The sequence below is a fragment of the Pseudopipra pipra genome, chromosome 5 (assembly GCF_036250125.1).
Source record: "Pseudopipra pipra isolate bDixPip1 chromosome 5, bDixPip1.hap1, whole genome shotgun sequence".
In the NCBI taxonomy this organism is placed as follows: domain Eukaryota; kingdom Metazoa; phylum Chordata; class Aves; order Passeriformes; family Pipridae; genus Pseudopipra; species Pseudopipra pipra.
The window spans coordinates 14,676,947-14,694,796 of record NC_087553.1 but is presented as its reverse complement, the minus strand read 5'-3'; the positions used below and the strand labels follow the sequence as shown (position 1 = coordinate 14,694,796).

Sequence of the window (17,850 nt, the reverse complement as noted above, 5' to 3'; positions counted from 1 at the left end):
TGGACAAAAACCTACACATGACTGATTTCATGGCCAGTGCAAAGGGGCTCGTTCCCCCCGCCTGTGAGAAGGGCTCACACCGCCTCCGTCGGAGCGCTCCCTTCCCGGGTCGGGAACGCTGGGCTCCCGCTCTCCATCGCCTTCTCCGCCCAGCACCGTCCCTGGAGAAAGGGGAGACCACCACACACAGGTGCCTCAACAGCACTGTCTGAGGGAGTGCAAGCCCCGAGACCTGCTGGGAAGAGGTAAGAGATGAAACACAAATTCACGGTGAATTCCCACCACGGGGTCTTTCCTTGGCAGGGAGGTCACGGGCACAGGGCAAGGTCCTGCACCACAGCCCGACCCGCAATTTCCAGGGCTGTGCTGTGGCCAGGAGCAGTGGCAGGCAGCAAAGCTGGAAATAAACTCAGCTAAACTCTCTGCTGCTTCTTACTAAGGGCCCAAAACAGCCTCATTCAGAAACTTGGCAGGTTGCAAACTCTCTTCCCTCTCGCGCAGGGATCTCTGCCACTGGTCTTTCCCGGGAGCAGTACTGCCCCATCGCTCCAGAAGCTGCAATGGGAATGGGCAATCAGGCAGCAGATGAAAACATCACACAGCAGGGAGACAACCTGCCCCAGTTGTGCAAACCCAGCACTGGGCTGCAAAATGAGCTATGTTGGGATTACAGCAGGTAATCTGATGACATTAGCTCCGTGCTTAGAGGCCATAAAAGAGGCAAACAGAACAGGACATTGTTCATAGTAGATGTGTTACAGCTGTGATGGTCCGAGGATGCATGTGGGTCAAGGTTTTAAAATATTTTTATTATATCTATTGATAAATATCTGAGGCAAGATAGAATAGGAGGCAAAAAAATAATGCTTTTGGGTTCAGTGTCCTTGCATCAAGTGCGTAAAGCAGCAGCAAAACCTGAGCTGTGTACAGGCAGTCTGGGAAGGCAGTAGGAGAACAGGAATGAACCAGCAAACACCGTGGTGTCACCACATTAATCTATGGTGTAACCACACAGCACCAGAATTCCCACAAGAAAAACAGGGAAATGGAAGAGGGACAGGCAGACATAAGGACTGAATTCAACCAAGGAGTGATCAAATACGCAGTGACTCCTCATTTTGGGAACAGATGCCTTGGATGAAAACAGGGTGACAACAGAGGTCTAGGAAAAAGGAAAGGACAGAGAAGATGAATATATTGTTCACTACAGCATAACAATTAATGGCATTCAATGAATAGCTCAGATTTAAAGCAAAATGAAATACTTTTTCCTCCCACTGTGCATAATTAATTAAACATTAGACCTGTGGCCATTACCACAGAATATCATCTGGAAAAGAACTAAGCAAGTTCACACAGATCTGCTCCTCTTCTGCAGCGATTAAACAGGATGGTCCAACTAAACCAGCTCCAGTCCTCAAATCGGTGATTCTTGAAAACCAGGGAAGATATTCCAGAGGAGGAATTAAACGGTACAGTGAGAAATGGAGAACAACCCTGGGCAGAAACCATCTCACAGTGAATAGTGTAGCTGTTAAATAGTTATGGTAAGAATGTAGGGATTGAAAACAACAGCAAAACCAAATAATATCTTGCCTTGTGCAACAGATTGGTGTAAGGAGAGAGGAGATTGATTAAGGAAACATTTCTAGAGATTCTCAAAACTATTGTGCTCAACAGCATCACTGCATGAATATCCCTGGGTAAGCAGAATTACTACAGCATACAGATAGCAATAATCTTATCAACAAGGAGACAAGCTAATTGGCAGGAACTAATAGACTATGATAGGAAAATGTGCAATTAATTACAAACTATTTGGCTTCCACCCAGTGAGATAAGACTGCACTGAACACAACAATAACTTGAAAATGAAAACAAATGTTCAGTGTAAACATAAGCAGTGAGGGGAAATATTAAATCTACAAGTGCAAAAGCAAGCCGGAAAATCCTGAGGAAAGCATTTTTAAAGTAAAACATCACTTTACGCATCTTCTGGAGTAAAATAAGAAGTCTATGTGGTTTTGGAAGATGCTACTTGAGAGATGGGAAAAAAAAAAATAGGTAGAAAGAGAAAAGAACCAACAAATACCCCAAAGAATCAGTTAAGACTCCAGAAAAAAAAAAGATGTTTTCAACACATATTTTTGAAATAGCAGAAGGTAAAGAATCTGAGAGGGACTTTAAATAACCCATCAGAGGTAATAAAAAAATCTAAAGGGAAAAAAGCGAAGGATGAAATCTCAGTGTCTAAGATTTTGAGTCTATAACCATATCTAAGGCAAGTGGAAGAATGGGGACAGGCAGAAACAAGGCCTTACGAAACAGATTTTCAAAGAAATAAGAGAAATAGAAGAATGTGAATCTAAAAAAAAAAAAAATAAAAAAGGAACAAGCCTAGATAACATGCACTCTGTATTAACAGGAAAACAACTTCAACCACAGATCTACCAAGGTAATGCCATTTAAAAATATTTGGATAGATACACACACACAAATATTTATATGAATAAAGAGAACACCAGGGAAGAGCTTTTGTTGCAGCGTGTCTCACCTGGAACTGTGCAAGCTGAACCTCTCTGGGAGGCTGCAGAGCACCTTCCTCCCAGCACTACAAGTGCTGCCAAGTGGCAGCCCCGATGCTGCGCCTGTCCCACGTGCACTGCTCTCATGCCACCCCCCAGGAAGGCACAGGGGGGTTATTCTGTGGGTGGCCTCCCCTGAAAGAGGTGTGAAATGAGAGGCTGCCTATTCAGTAACCCCCTCAGAGCACAGGGCTGCTGATGGCACCAGCCAGAGCAGCCACACTCCTCCCAGTCCCATCCCAGGAAGGCAGGCCATCACCCACAGTTTATTGGGACAGCCCACGCTGGAGTGATGCCTCCTGGAGCAGGTCCTGAAGCAGCCTCCAGGTCCAGGCAGGCTGCCAAGGGGACAGAGCAGCACAATGCTGGTACATGGGGCATGAGTGGGGCACAGCTGGCTTAGCCACTTCTCCCCAATACCCACTTTTGTAGAAGAGCCAGAGCACTGGGCCAGGGGTGTCACTGTTAGCGTGCCTCACACCTCAGGCAGGACCAGGGCTGGAAAATCCTGATCCTAAAGGCTGTTCATTTATGTTGCATTTTTCTTATATCTTTCTCTTTATCTTACAACATTTGCCAAGATTTCTGACTTCAGCTTGATCCCAGTCTTCCACCAGCAGCTGAGGCTGCGCTCCTGGGGAAGTGCTTACAGCCTGAACAACACAAAGCTGGAACAAACTTCCTCTGGAGATAATAAGGCACTTTGACATTCTCTGAGTCAGATGTGCATAAGACCTGGCCCCAACCCACCCCACTGTGCACAGCTCACACACAGGAGCGCTGGCCCTGCGTGCTGTGGTAGGAACCACAAAACCTACTTCCAGGTCTGGTCTTGCTTCATGTCTGTGTCCAGCTTAGCAGAGGATGACTTAATTAGATTTCTCCCCTCCAGTGCACCAAGCCACCTCCAGCCACCTGGAGAGGTAGTTCAAACCTAAAAGGAGGAGGGTTTCAAAAGGCACCCACTTATATGAATGATGACAGGGAAAGAGGAAAGGGAAATGTTTAACAGGAGACAAGCACAATCTCTTACTGCTCTTCAAGTAGCAGCTACTCTCCAATGAATTATGTTCCAAACCCACCAAACTCCATTTAGGAGAGTGGCCTGGGAACAACTGCTGCTGCTTCTCACTCCCAATGTGAAAAAGCCACCAGCCACATCTGGCCTTTGCCGAGCACTGAGATCAACTGTGCTCCCCACTTCCACCTCCCCCTCCACTCCTCTGTCACATGTGACAAACTGCCTTCATGTGTTTTGAGGCCATGTAATCTTGCAAGCCACCTCCCAGCTTCCAGGAACACAATTTGCCGTTATATTATCTGGGAACCAAAGGCCAGAGCAAATACGATGCATTTCCTCTATCTGATAACCGCCCTGCTACTGGCCTGCTCAGCCTGAAAATGTTATTCAGCTTAAGCGACCGTGGCTGTAGCAAGCAAATTTGTCACAAATATGCACAGAAAGGGGATAAATAGAGGCTGATACCGGCTGGCACATTACAGGAACCTGGAGACTGCTCAGCGGAGAAAGAAACCAAAGTAAGCACAAAGGAGTGACTCCTGCCTGAGCCACTAAGCTCTCTCCCAGAAAGGCACATATATTTTGAAACTACAGTGGCAGAAACCAAAAGCCATTGCAGAGCCTGCAGTTCCCACATGACAGAAGATCCTACTGCAGCCATTTGGACAGCCTCAATCAGACACAGCTTCCCTAGTGAATAACTGCTTCCAAATAATGACTTGGAAGACCAGAATCCTGAGGTGAGAAAACTCCTGTCCTCCCCAGATGCTTGCAGAGGAACGGAGGCCTCACTTTTGTGCCCAGGTTTGTGGTACAAGATACGTCTGTCTGTGGACACCATGCTCTGCACACTGGAGATAAACAGGTGACACTCTTGCATGAGCCAGAGCTCAGGGACCAGTCTGAATGTGGGATGGCACACTGGAGAACCCTCTCCTACAGATAGCACTGCCATACCCTCTGCTCCTCTGCAGGCAGCAGCTGTGGGTCAGCTGTGTAGGCTGACAGGGTGCTGGTGAGTCCCTCTCAGGCACCTCTGATCAAAAGCTGTAGAGCACAGGAGGAGGTAAGTTGAGACCAAAAGAACTGTGCTCCTGGACCTACTTTGGCTGTAAACATGAATTCCCAGCAGAATCAGAGCTGCAGATTCCTGTCACCACTATCTCGGCTATGTCCAGTGCCAGTGGTTTCCCTCCAGACCAGGATGAAAACAGCAGTGCTCTTTGGGCGTGCACTTGCCTGTCAGGGACACAAAAGCAGGAACACACAGATATTTGTATGGCATGCACAAGCACAGCAGGAGTGCCGAGGCAGGCAGATCCACTTCACATCTCACCTCTGCTTTGACTTCTCCCTAGTACCTCATCTCTGTTAAACACTCTGGCCCCTTGCACAATTGAGCAGGGAACAGTGTTTTTTCTGCTCAGGATTCAAAAGTATTCTCATTTCATTTATGGTCCAAAATAAAAGCACTGCAAGGTTATGCAGTTATAAACACACATGTATAGATACCTATGTATATGCTTATAATATAATAAAATACAGTATAATACAAACAAGAGCTGAGCAGCAAGCAAAGGCTCCGGGGCCAGGAGACTTCAATCTTTTTTAGCATCTCCTTCTACTTTCCCTTCAATTCCATCAGGTAACTCCAGTTCCTCAGGGCTCTTCCCTGGTTCCAGTTTGCCAGCAACTGGGCAACCTGAACAAACCCTGGCAGAGTAACTGTGGCAACAGAACCTGAGCACATTTTAGGGACAGGGCAGGAGACACCACCCTTCTAAAATCTAGTCATGGACCTCCTGATGTGAAAATTGATAGCTGCATCAAGAAATTAAAACTCACCAGTTCATTGTTGCAGCCAAGGAACCAGTTGGAGTACATTTTCATATCAAGAACCATATGCCAAAGGAAATCATAACTCTAGGCTAGTAACGATAGGAGTGTTGTTTAAGTGGCCCAGAAGTGAAAAGCATAGGATCAGCAGATTGATTAGGTACAGGGTAAATTGGGTGGTAGAGAAGGAGATGTATATTGGGACCATCGGGATGATGGTCTTTCCTTATGCTCTGCACATCCTGCTCCTCTGAGGTGAAGGTCTAAGTCTGTAACCGACTGTCTGCAGTAAGAATGACATCAAAACCATTGATAGGGCTGAGATTTTCATGCCCCTGCACCCTGTCTGCCTGCAAGGGGGATGTTCTGGCAGGAAATAGGGAAAACTTTCCTCAGAGGCGAGACTGGGTTGTACCCGCTTAACTGATTCCTCCCCAGGAAACCCATAATCTGGTTTTAAACAAGCAAGGTTTGGGCAGTGTTCTCAGGGCATATGTTCATACTTATTTAAATGCTCTAACAAAAAATACCCAAAAAACAAAACAAAAAAACCCCCACCCAAACAAACAAAAAAATCTTTTTCATTCACGAGTACTGGGCTGGTAAGAGCCAAATTTCCATTCTGGGAGAAAATCCAATAATCAGCTAGTCACCAATGGACAGAACGAGAGAAGGTTTTTAAAAGTTTCTCAAAAAGAAAGTTTTCTATGCAAGAGTTGACAAAGTGAAAACTTGGGCATTTCAAAAACTGTCAGTAAGAAATAAAACACGGGTTCAGTTTTTCCCACTTCCAAAAATTAGAATTACATCAGATTTTAGAAAGCCCCTGCAGTGTTTCTCTTAAAAACATCCCAGGCAGCCCTCATGTCAGCACAAGGAGTGCCTGGCTGAGCTCCTGGGTCACTGTAGCACCCAGGGATGCTGGGCTTGGAGAAGCATCACCAGAGAGTCCAGAGCCCATCCCTGAAATGCTGCCTGGTCACAAGCCCCCCTGCAAGGCTCTGCAGAGCATGCCAGCTCCTGGCCACTGCTCATCAGAAACAGTCTGTGTATCTTGCTTTGCTCCTCTGGTCACCAGCAGCCCAAGGCAGGGCAGGAGGAAGCAGAGGGACTTGGTCTTCTCTACTCTTCGTCTGGGCTGCCCTGCTGAGGTCCCTGCAAGGTAATGTAGCCAGACACTCAGAGCTTAGAGTAACCTCTGCAGACAGAGAAAAAAGGAGCTCACACACTGGAGATGCACTCCCTATCACTCACCTGCTGAACTGGCTCACTGCCTAGTGGGGCTTTGAGACATAACATTAGCCAGACCTAGAGCTTTTAGCTTCCCTGGTGGATGGAATTCTGCCTGAAGCAAGAATCACAAGCCTTCACACCAAGGCTGATCTTCTGTCTACAGGTCATTCCTGTTCTGGTAGTCAGTTGCAACATATGGCACGAAATCTCTCTTTCTCAGGCTTAAGATATTTTCTGTCCAAAAAGAAAAGGAAAGAAAAAAAGTAATTTGTGAGTTTTGATAACTTAAAGCAATCTTATTTTTCTGTTGATGAGCGCCAGAGATGAAAAAGCTAAGCTTCAAATTAGATGAAGCTGATGTCTGAAGAAAGCTAACCCTTCCAGCCAAGAGGAGGAGTGGCAGTGGATCAGGGGCTTGGTGCCCAGGCACTAGGCACAGAGGTTTTAGCAAAACCACATGTGGATCGGGTCTAGCCCACTCAACCCACCACACACATGGTAAATGGAGAAGGTAGCCTCTTGGCACTGCTTGAGACCAGCCTTCTCCAGAGGGAACAAAAGGGCTGCTCATGTGCTTCACTCTTTGTCATTTTGAATATCCAATTCCAAGCCACATTACCCTTTTGCCACCATGAATTCAAACACTGATGCTCACCTGAAATAAAACACACAGGGGCTGACCTGACCAAGAGGTCAGAGGGAGAAATACACCCAAAGGTATTTCCACTATGAACACTAATTTACTACTTTCCTTTAGCCAGACAGGCTCAGAGCACCACTGCTCTTTTTGATAAAGACACTTCATTCCTGGCCCCTGCAAGCTAAGGCAGAGGGTCAGGAACTGCTTGCCAATCGTCTGACAAGTGCTGGGAATGTGGTTTCATTAGGTTTCTTGCAGCTCAGATCTGAAGGTTTCATAGTGATCAGTTGGGGGCGGAAGGGGGGGAAGACATGGTGGTATGTTCAGATTGGGGAAATAATTAAAAACATGGAGCCAATGAAACCTTTAATCTTGGTATTCATCATAACTGGGATCTAGGGGAAAAAGGAAAATGGCCTTTGATATCCTTGTTTACCCTAAAAGTTTCTTACCACAAGGTTGGAACTGCATAGCAGTACCAGCACACACCCTACTGCTAGAACAGAACCTGTGGATTTACACCAGAGCAAACCAGGAAGCAGCCCTTTTTCACTGCTGTCCAAATCTGGTCCTAATGATGCCAATGGGCACGGACACTTGGCTCACTGTGGAGGAAAGACGGAGGCTAATGGGACTTCAGGAGGGAGGAACTTGCTGGAAAAGTAAGACCAAACTTGGTCCGTGCAGCCACAGCGAGGAACCCAAGCAATACCCCACAGAGCCCGTTGACTGGGGCCACACAGGCAACAGCTCACAGACTGTCAAAAGTAGTCTGAAGATGCACATGCCCTCAGCACCATTCCCACACTCAGCCCAGGGCTGCCTGGAAGGCTGAGCTGCAGAGACTCTCTGCTTCCAGCAACCGGCTGGTGGAGAAGCTGTAGGATGTGCCAGGGCTGAGAGGACAGCATCAAAGTGCCAACTTGCATAGAGGATGCTCCGTGCTGGAGGTAGGGAATGGCAGCTCCATGCTTCCTGCAGTTTGCAGTCTCACACCTCCTGTGGAAGTAGTCAGGCAGCCCTAGAGGGGTGGGAGGCAAGGCCTCCACTGCTGGGAAGGGAAAGTAGTTTCAGAAGAGCAAAAAGGAGTCTGCAAACAGAATTTGTCCTGATTTCCTTTGGCCACACTTCCCCGAGAGTAGGGATTGCCCAAGGTGTAACGGGAGGGCCCTGAGGGATGAAAGCAAACAGCACAGGAAACAACTGTGTTTCTTTGAGATCACCAGAGCTGAGAGAGAAACAGGGATGTAGAACAGCTGCTTTTAAGGACAAAGCAAAACAAGTTCCTTTTTGCAGAAATCTCAGGTGTTGCTTTGTGCAGCACCAGTCCCTGCACACTTTGTAAATTGGAGCTACACAAAATCACATCCACTTTTTGTTCCAAACAGGAATCTGACCCATCAGCTTCCTAGAATTGCCTTAGCAAGAAAAAACCCAACCTCTAAGTTTTGGACAGCTTTTCTGTTGCTGTGTACTCTTCCATTATTTATTTGTTCAGCTTTGTGTACTGTCTAACACCCCTAAATCCTGGGGTTTGACCATTCCAAGTACATTCATACCAGAAGCTGGGGGAAACCAGTGCCAAGACATATGGTGAGGCCCAGAAAGCAGCAACCCCAGCTGTTTTCAAACCTTACCAGTACGGATACAAACCTGGATAATGGCTTGCAGCTGCAGCAGCAGATCACCTCCTTCCAGCAACAGGTGAAGAGCAGAAGCACTCACCTGGGGGTTGGTTCATCAGCACTAGGCAGGGTTGCTACCAGGTGATCCCACTTCTTCACCAGGTGTTCTCAGACACTGGTGTGCAGTGACTGTCTCTCCCAAGGCTGTTCCTAGGGAAAGCTAAAGCATCCAACTCCTGCCTCTCTCCTGCTTGAGAGACTGTCCGGAAAGAAAATAATGGGATGCAACACTATCAATGCACTGGTAATGTCTAGATTTTGATCTTTACAGTATTTTGCTCTGATAATGCCATTGCAGAGACACACACAAGACCTGGCTAACTAAATTTCCAGCTGTATAAACGAAAAGTTAAATCATTAGCTGACAGAAGTAAACAGAATGTGTTTACCTGAGCTGTTTCTCAAATTCATAGTACAGATTTATGTGGGCCCCATTGCTATCACAGAACAGCAGTTGCAAACACCTCATTTCTCTGGGGAGCAACAAGTGTGCCCACTGCCCTGGGGATGAGCTGAGCTGCTGCAAGGCTGAGCACAGACTGCATCAACCTGGAAAAGGATGCAGCAGCTCGATCAGCTGGCACATCACCCATCCATTAAAAAGAGATGCCAGGCTGGCTAGAGACATCAGCCATCATCTCAGGACCTGTGTGTTCAGAGGTGGTTGCTCTCCTTGGGTATTAACACCCATAGCAGTTCCCTCTGGCACTTGTCTTTAAATGACTTCTGAGGGGAGGTGTGGTGTGATGCACATGCACAGACTGCCAAAAACTGACCTCTGGAAAGCCTCCAATTAAGACACAATGCCCCACCTAGGATTACAACTATTCACTGCAGCAGGGCTTTTGTTTCAAAGGCATTCAATGCATGTCTCTTTACAGGTATCTCTGCTTTTCAATAAACCCTTGCTGCTTTCATTTCCTTTACCTTGCAACTTCACACTCAATTTGTACTGAGCCATCTCGTTACATAAGGCTCGACGCTCTCCATGTCTTGCTGTGCAGTTTCCAGCTGTCCTACACATTTATCACCCTCCCAAAGCCAGCATGGCTAGAATTCCAATAAGGGCTGGATTTATAGCACCTCCCCACTGCCTTGGTGCTCCAAGCAGAGTTCCTGTTTGGTTCAGGCAGGCTGACCAAACACATACTCAGTGACCACAGCTGGAGAGGATGTGAAGTTCTCTGCTTTTCATTTTCATCTAACCGGAGTAAGGCTCAAATCCTGCTTTTAGCAGACCAGTTCTCAACATCTTACAGGGGTTTTGAGAAGTTATTTCAGGAATGATTGTAAGAAACTTTTCCCACCCTTTTAAAACCTTCCATTTCCAACACACAAAATGACTGCTATTGTACAGCGGCTCCCTCAATCAGTCATTATTTTTAAAGGTATGCAAAATGTACCTAGGATGACAGCAAGACATGTCTGATAGGCAACTAGTGAATATCTGATTACTTCTTGCTTTGTTTTGCTACAACTCTTGTGTTGTGTTTACTCTAATAACTGTTATTAGAACAACAGAAAAATGAAAGTGATAGCTCTCCTCAGACACCTGCCTAGTACACACACTACTGTTGAATGAAGGCTGCAGACTGTGTTGTTTCTCCGAGCAGATGACACGCCCCTGTTCATGATCCTTGTATTCTGTCTTTCTTCCAGTGCAAAAAACTGTGTACAAAAGGACCACGCATCAGTAACACTGAGAGACTTCGACCTGAGCAGCTCGAACGTGTATCTACATGTAAGGGACTGACATACCTTCTCACTGGCCCACATGGAGTTAGGTATGAGCAGCCCACTGAGAAACCTCTGGTTCTGCCACTTAGTTTTCCATGCATCTTAAAAACTGCAGTTCAGATAGGCTGTAGTTTTTTTCTCCAAATTTGATATGCCACGATGATGAATGAAGCCTAGGAAAACATCTGTATGGAAGATCGTTTTTACTGATGGATTGTGATGAACCCTTCTGTACATCGTGCCCATTCAATGAAGGGGAGAAAGATTATGGAATCCTCCTCAAAACCACATCCAGTTCCATAATGGTTAAGGAGACTGGTAACAGTCATCACTATAACCCTAGCCCAATCTGGGTGTCTTCTGTGATGAACTATAAGGACAAGGGGAAAGCAGTGGGCATTTACCCAGACTTACCGCAAAAACATACCTGTGGAATGGATGGACAACATACAATGGGGGTGGAAAATGGGGTGGACTTCTGTGCTCAGACTTCAGTAGTCAACAATTTGAAATCTAGGAGGTGGCCAGCTCCAAGTGCAGTACCTCAGGAGCTGGTACTGGAGACTACTGGTTTATGTCTTACCCACCTGTGTGGTGGGATAGAGCACGCTCATGTTTGCAGATGACACGAAACAATGCTAGTGGAGGACAGGAGCAGGACACCCCAAAACATGGGAGGAAAGAACTTTCATTCAACTGGATCTTGACTGGCTGAAGTGATGTGCTGATGGAAAGTTTGTTAAGTCCATTAGCCCTGCACATAAGAAATAAGAAACCAAGAGATCCAGGGCTAACAGTGGCCACAATGAATAGGAGTCAGCAGTACTTGCAGCTATAAAGGCCAGCACTGTACCAGCCTGCACAGTAAAAGCACAGGCAGCAAGTTCAAGGAAATTATTTTCCCCACGTATTCAACACTTGTAAGATGCACCTGGAATACGATTATCCAGTCTGGGGCTCCTCATGACAAAATCAAACATGACCAACTTGTAGGAAGTCCAGTTGAGGACCACCAAGTCTGTTAGAAGGCTGCAGCTCATGACATGGCTCAAGGCAGCTGAGCTGGGTTTGTTCAGCTTGGAAATTAAGGCTGCAGGACCTGCAGCCTTCAACTACCTAATGGATGGTTGCAGAAAATATGGAGCCACACTCTTTAAGTGGCAACAGGCAAGCTACAGCAAGGGAGACTGTACATTAGATAAAAGTCTGCGCTGAAGATACTACAAAACCAAACAGGAAGTCAGAGGTTGTTAAATGCTCATTTCTGGAAATACTCAAAATTTTATTGGACACAGCCCTGAAAAACTTCACCCCCTTTCAACGTCAGCACTGGTCTAGTCAGGAGGTTGACCCATATGACCTCCAGAAGTACCCTCCAACCTAAATTTACTCTATGGTTCTAAAAACTGAAAAGATCAATGCAAGCTTCACAGTGTGGCTAATGTAACAGACAACTGTCTGTTATCTTGTGCTGTGTGACTGTATTCCAATCCCTCAAGATAATTTCCATAATATCATCAATATTACCTTAAGCCCTCATTATCAAATAGTCCAGGCTGCACAAGCATTCAGCTACAGATGATCTGTCAAACCAATAAATCCTAAAAGCAATGGTACCGAAGGTCAGGAGTGACATTTCTCTCTCTGCAAGTAAAGCTGCCAAATTCCAGGCTCTGGGTTTTACAAAGAAAGCTTGAAACCACACAGTCTGTATAAGACACACAGCTCAAGTCCTGGCCACTTTCAGCCCCTCACAACAGCTCAGGTGATTTCTTTGACCTTATGTGTCAGACACATGGAAAAAACCAACATAAACAGTGGCTGGTAGCCTTTGTAGGCATTAAGACGTACCTTTCTATATACACACACGAGCTAATGTTTTTTATATACTGAGATTTTGTCCCCAAAGCATGAGAGATTTTTTTCTACAGCAGTAGTAGACCTGTAAGAACATTACTACCTTAGCTCAAGTTCGGGTTGCTTCTTTACATGTTTTTATAAAAATTCAAACCCCTAAGATCTGGAGACAATACCACAGCTGTAGCTTTAGGTTTTTCAACCACTAACTACATATCTACAGATTTTTCCAAAAGTTAACATTTATTCATAAGTTCATACTATCAGCAATCCTTTGATAGGAATTATGCTCTTAAAAAACAAGCTTAAAACAATAAGATGTGAAGCTAATAATGGTCTTCAGTTTATGAACACCTTATCCAAAATCAGACGAGACACCTGTAACAAGAAAAAGTGTGGCAACCTCCTTTCAACAGTGAAATAGAGGCTCTATGAAAAGGCTATACGAAAAACAGCTACTAAAAATGTGACTTTTGCACATGATTTGCACATTTCTTTCTGTTGTTTACTCCTTTCTGTGCTTGTTACAAGCAGAATGAGGACTGTTGCATCATACAGCTGTTTGTTTCCATCTTGTTGTAACCGGTGCTACTGTTAACATTCTCCACCACACCTTCTACGCAGAGAAACAGGAACATGCAATGCAGATTTACTCAAAGATCTCTTTTCCAGTTGATGGTGATTACACATAACAACGACTTTATCGCGACAGAGAATGCAGGAATGGTTAAGAGGATATGCTCAGTGGCTAACAGGATATGCTAACCATATTTTCCCTGTTGTGTCACGGATTCTAGGAGTCAGGAAAGAATACAGAACACTGGGATTCCTTAAGAAATCTTGTACTAGTCTACTTCTGGAACGATTAAACATCTGTGACAGATAGTCTATCCACTCCATATAGGGAAACATTTATGTAGTACCATCAGTTAAAGCTTGAAGGAAAGTAACAACTGTTTAAACCAGTTTACCAAAACTAAGTGTACATTGAGAAGAAAAAAATTTAACTGGAGGCAAAAAGAGGGTATGTCTAGCTATAGCATAGACTCCTTCATAAATAAGTAAACAAATAATACTCTTAAGTTTGCTAGGGTGCCCGTTCAGCCACATGCTTAACCAGAGCTTGCTTTTGCTTTTAACACCATTTTAGTCTTTAAGGAGCGGGAATTAAAAGTCTGTGCCCAATTTGCACTTAAAGCCCCCAAGACCCCGTAACTTCTGCCCTCCATCTTATTTTTCTTTTGCACATCTTCCTCTTCTCAGGTAGCAGGCACAAAGAAAAGAAAGCAATAAAGCTCCATCTACCTGAGCTGAGTATTTTTTTTTTTTTGGATGGATAATTCTGCCAGATAAATAAACTTCCAAATATTAGAGAACAAGAGAAGGGACACAGAATAGTCAAGACAGCACACTTTTGTTTTTGTCAATATTTCTTTAAATCCCAATCCAGCTCCTAGTAAGACTGGACACTACTTACAACACTCCTAGAACTGCAGAAGAATGGAAACACAATAGGGAGCGAGTGGAGGGGGGAGACAGCTCAGTGGCTGACTTCAGACATTCACATACACAAAGCCAGCATCCACTGGACTCAAGGCCCAGATGCCCCACTAATAGGAACAAACCCAAACACAAAGGTAGCACATGAAATGTATTTACCTATTTAAACACAGGCAGCTGGTCAAGCTAGAATGGGGAAGGTAACTGCTAATTCCTTGTACTACAAGGAAGGAATGGAGTAAAAAAACCCAAGCCCACGGGCAGGTTTTTGCTTTGTGAACCTCTGTCTGTGCTGCTGGTTAACAGTGGTAAGTATAAAAAAATCAAAGAAAAATAATCTATTTATAGAACAAGTCAGTAGTCTGAGACATTTAGAAAAAAGTAAAAACAAGTCCTTCTTTAAAAATGGATTTACTAAAACAACTGTCACCCAGGATGACCCCAAGCCCCTCTGGTCCTCTGGCAAAGCCAGGGGCGACTTCAAACAAGAACTGTTGCTGACTGTACACTGGTGCACATCCAGCAAAGCCAGCAGGGAGGGGGATTTGCACTGCGAACAGTATCTGCAGACTGCTTGTGGTATCACAGGAGGCCATGCCCGTAGCCTGGTGATACTGGAAATAGTTGTGAGTGAAACTTTTCACAGAAGCACATGTGCTCAAGCCCTCTGAGGTAAGTGGGCTGTCTTCTTTCCTTCCCATCCCTGGGTACAGATCTCAGAAGCTGGTGCCCTGGGTGCTGTACCTCCTCGCCAGCTCCATCCTGCGCGAGACAACTTTAATGTGCAGGAGTGCAGAACTCTAAGCAAAGCCTAGAAAAGGAGAGGGCATCCCCACAGAAAGGGAAGCACTCTGCTCTTCCCAAGTTCTGGCCTAGCTAGACATTATCAATGTTTTCTGGCCCTCCTCAGGACAGGAAGATCGGCTGTTTCCCACCGAGGAAAAAGTTTTGCCTAGTGGAGTAGAGTTGGGTTTCTTTTTTGGTAAACACAACCTTTGCTGATTTCTGAGATTATGAGCTCCTCTGCCCTTTAGCTACAAAAGAGAAATGAAAAGAAATTCATCCACTTGCTCCCATCCTTATAGTGTAGTGTTAGCTGCCTGGATATGGAGGCAATTTAACTCTCCCAATACATTACTCAATGCTCTGGGCTGGCATGGAGAGGCAAAAGATAACTTCTGAAGTCACCTCCTTAGGATAACCTGATAGGCCCAAAAGCTCCAGCCTGTGCCCACCAATTCCAGGCCAGCTCCACTGCCAACATGTACTTCTAACACCCTGAAGTGTCTAATCTAACAGCCTCGAGTTTGCTCAGTCTCTAAGAGCAACAGCCACACTCAAAGATGGAAACACTCAAGTCAGAAAACACTGGCTGGAGCTCCTAATTCAGGCGGTGTCTGCATAGATGAGTCGGTACCACTGTGCCTTGACATTCCCATTGTATGAAGGAAGCCAGCTGTAAGGAACGGACCAACTCCGCTGCAGGTCTGTACATCCTTGGAAGTGAAGCTCAGTGGCTACATTAGCTTCAAACCCTCTCTTCCTGTAGGGTTTCAGTGGTCCATTTCCCAACAAGTTCTGGGCATCGAGTAGTTGCTAACTTGTCTCCTTAAGATCTTCCATTGGTAGTTTGTAGCTCAACAAGAAGGGAGGAGGCGGTGCGTGAGCAGGGCTGCTGGGTCCCTGCAGGGGTTTCTTTGCACAGTTTATACAGATGTAATCCTCATTCTCAGCCATTTCGGGAGAGACACCCACACAGACTTGATGGAACCACTCATCGCAGCCACCGTCGCACTGCACCCAGTCCACCTGCAAGAGAGCACAGCAGCAACACGTGGCACGTTACAGGGAAGGACAGACAGGCACAGTTTACATGAAGAAAACACCTTCCATTAAACCCAAGTGAGGTGCCTGGCACATAACAGCTTTTGGGTACAAATTAATGCCCTACAGAGCTTGTTTTAATAACTGCTTCAGTTTAATGAAAAATAACTCTCTTCCAACAAACCTCTTGCATCCTTAGACCACAACAATACAAATATACACTACTACTACTGAGAAAGATGACTCAGCTCTCCTCAAATGAAAGCAGGTGTGCTAGAACACATTTAAAACAAGAGGACACTCAGAGACATTACTTCAGCATAGATGAAAGTCTACAAATACACATTCTAAGTTATATATATCCCCTTAGATGTATTATCAAATGGCAGCTTTTGAAGCCTAAAAATTACAGAAAACAAAAGGACTTGATGGTTTGGGGGGGGGGGGGAATAGCCACGTGACATCAATAGCTTTAATACTTTTCTACCAGCTAGATATTGGGTATACAGCTGGCCACCAAATGCCAAAAAAAGCACACACAACTCTAAGTCCTAAACATCATAACATCTAACCTAGAATATTTCAGACTTTGAGTTGAACTTGCTATAGAACAATTGGGAAAAATGTAAAAAAAGTAAATTAAAACTTAGGAAGAAAAAAAGATTCATTATTTGATTTCTGCAATTCCCTGAATAAAAGTCCACGTTAATTTGAGCCAGTGGGTGGAAACTGTGATCTGCAGGATAAGAAACACAGGTTCTCCATTCTAATGGCATGCATTGGTACAGCTATAAAAATTGCTACTGCTGTAGTTCTGCTTTCACCTCACAGAGGAACGTGACAACATATTAGGAAAATAGCACTAGTGCCAACCTATCAAAATGAAGAAACATTATCATCTCAAGATTTTTACTTCACTTTGTAGCAAACTACTCCTGAACATATTTTCAAAGTGACTAGTAATGGCCACCAACAGCTGCAGCTTCAGTCGTTACATTCCTGTACCTGCCACGTTTCAATTGTCATACGAGTACGTATGTATGGTGTTCAACTGCCAAATGTACTAAAGTACATCCAACCTTATGGCAAGGCAGACATTCCATTAAAAACTTTGATTATACAATCAGGAATTTTACTCAGTTTCATTCATGGAAGTTTGACAAATTCAGTACAACCTTATTTATAATAGGAGCTTAAAGGCCCTCTCCTCCCGCTTACAATCTCGATTTCCATAAAAATGTACTAATATGAGGTAAATATCACCTGTGAAGTAAAGAGAATAAAAAGACTATCATATTTTGAGTGACTGAGTGTAATTTCTAACCTTGATCTAAGTTTAAGACTTCAAAATTGGTCTTTTAACTGGTCTTTTTGACTGTTCCAATGAAGATTTGAACTCAATGTTTCAATTCTGCACAAGAAATAAGTTCTTTCTATTTGCACTTACTCCTACTCTCTCTTGTGAAGGTCAGTGCAGTATAGTCTCAATCCCACAGTTATTTGGGGTGTGTTTTTTCTACTTTCTAGAAAGCAGAAAAAAACATTTTGAAAAAACTTTTTTTGATCATTGATTAGTCAGTGTTAAAAGCTGACAATTAGGATAGGCAGTAGCACAGAGACAAGCAGATCAAGTTTCTTTTGTAATAATTCAATCAGGTCTAAAAATCACTGATTATTCATCTCCAACAAGAAAAATGAAGCACTGAAGTTGGTAGATCACTCAGCCTGCAGCATCACTGTTCACAGACTGTATGCAAGAAATACAGAAAATTTACTTCATTTAGGAACATCGCACATCCCACTCCTGCTCAGAAACACAGGAACATTTCTGAGTCAAAGAATTAATCCTTTGAATCAGCCAATGCATGTTGCACATAGTCAACAAAAAATTACCCAGCTTGAAGAAGTTAAACTTCCCAACCGAGACCTTTG

General features: G+C 44.6%; 2 protein-coding genes and 1 long non-coding RNA gene across 3 annotated transcripts in view; 1 reads left to right on the top strand and 2 right to left on the bottom strand.

The window, feature by feature from the left end:
* SLC6A13 (solute carrier family 6 member 13) overlaps positions 1 to 137 on the bottom strand; it is a 31,449-nt gene extending 31,312 nt beyond the window's left edge. The window contains 2 exon segments of the mRNA XM_064654618.1: positions 16 to 112; positions 114 to 137. Of these exon segments, the coding sequence (XP_064510688.1) occupies positions 16 to 112; positions 114 to 137 (121 nt within the window).
* On the top strand, positions 106 to 14,555 carry LOC135414171 (uncharacterized). The gene is made up of 2 exons (XR_010430609.1): positions 106 to 245; positions 10,660 to 14,555. It is a non-coding gene; the product is annotated as an uncharacterized LOC135414171 (long non-coding RNA).
* Positions 12,819 to 17,850, bottom strand: part of KDM5A (lysine demethylase 5A) — a 50,070-nt gene continuing 45,038 nt past the window's right edge. The window contains exon 28 of the mRNA XM_064654604.1: positions 12,819 to 15,903. Within this exon, the coding sequence (XP_064510674.1) occupies positions 15,691 to 15,903 (213 nt within the window). The 3' untranslated portion in view covers positions 12,819 to 15,690. The remainder of the gene's footprint in view (positions 15,904 to 17,850) is intronic.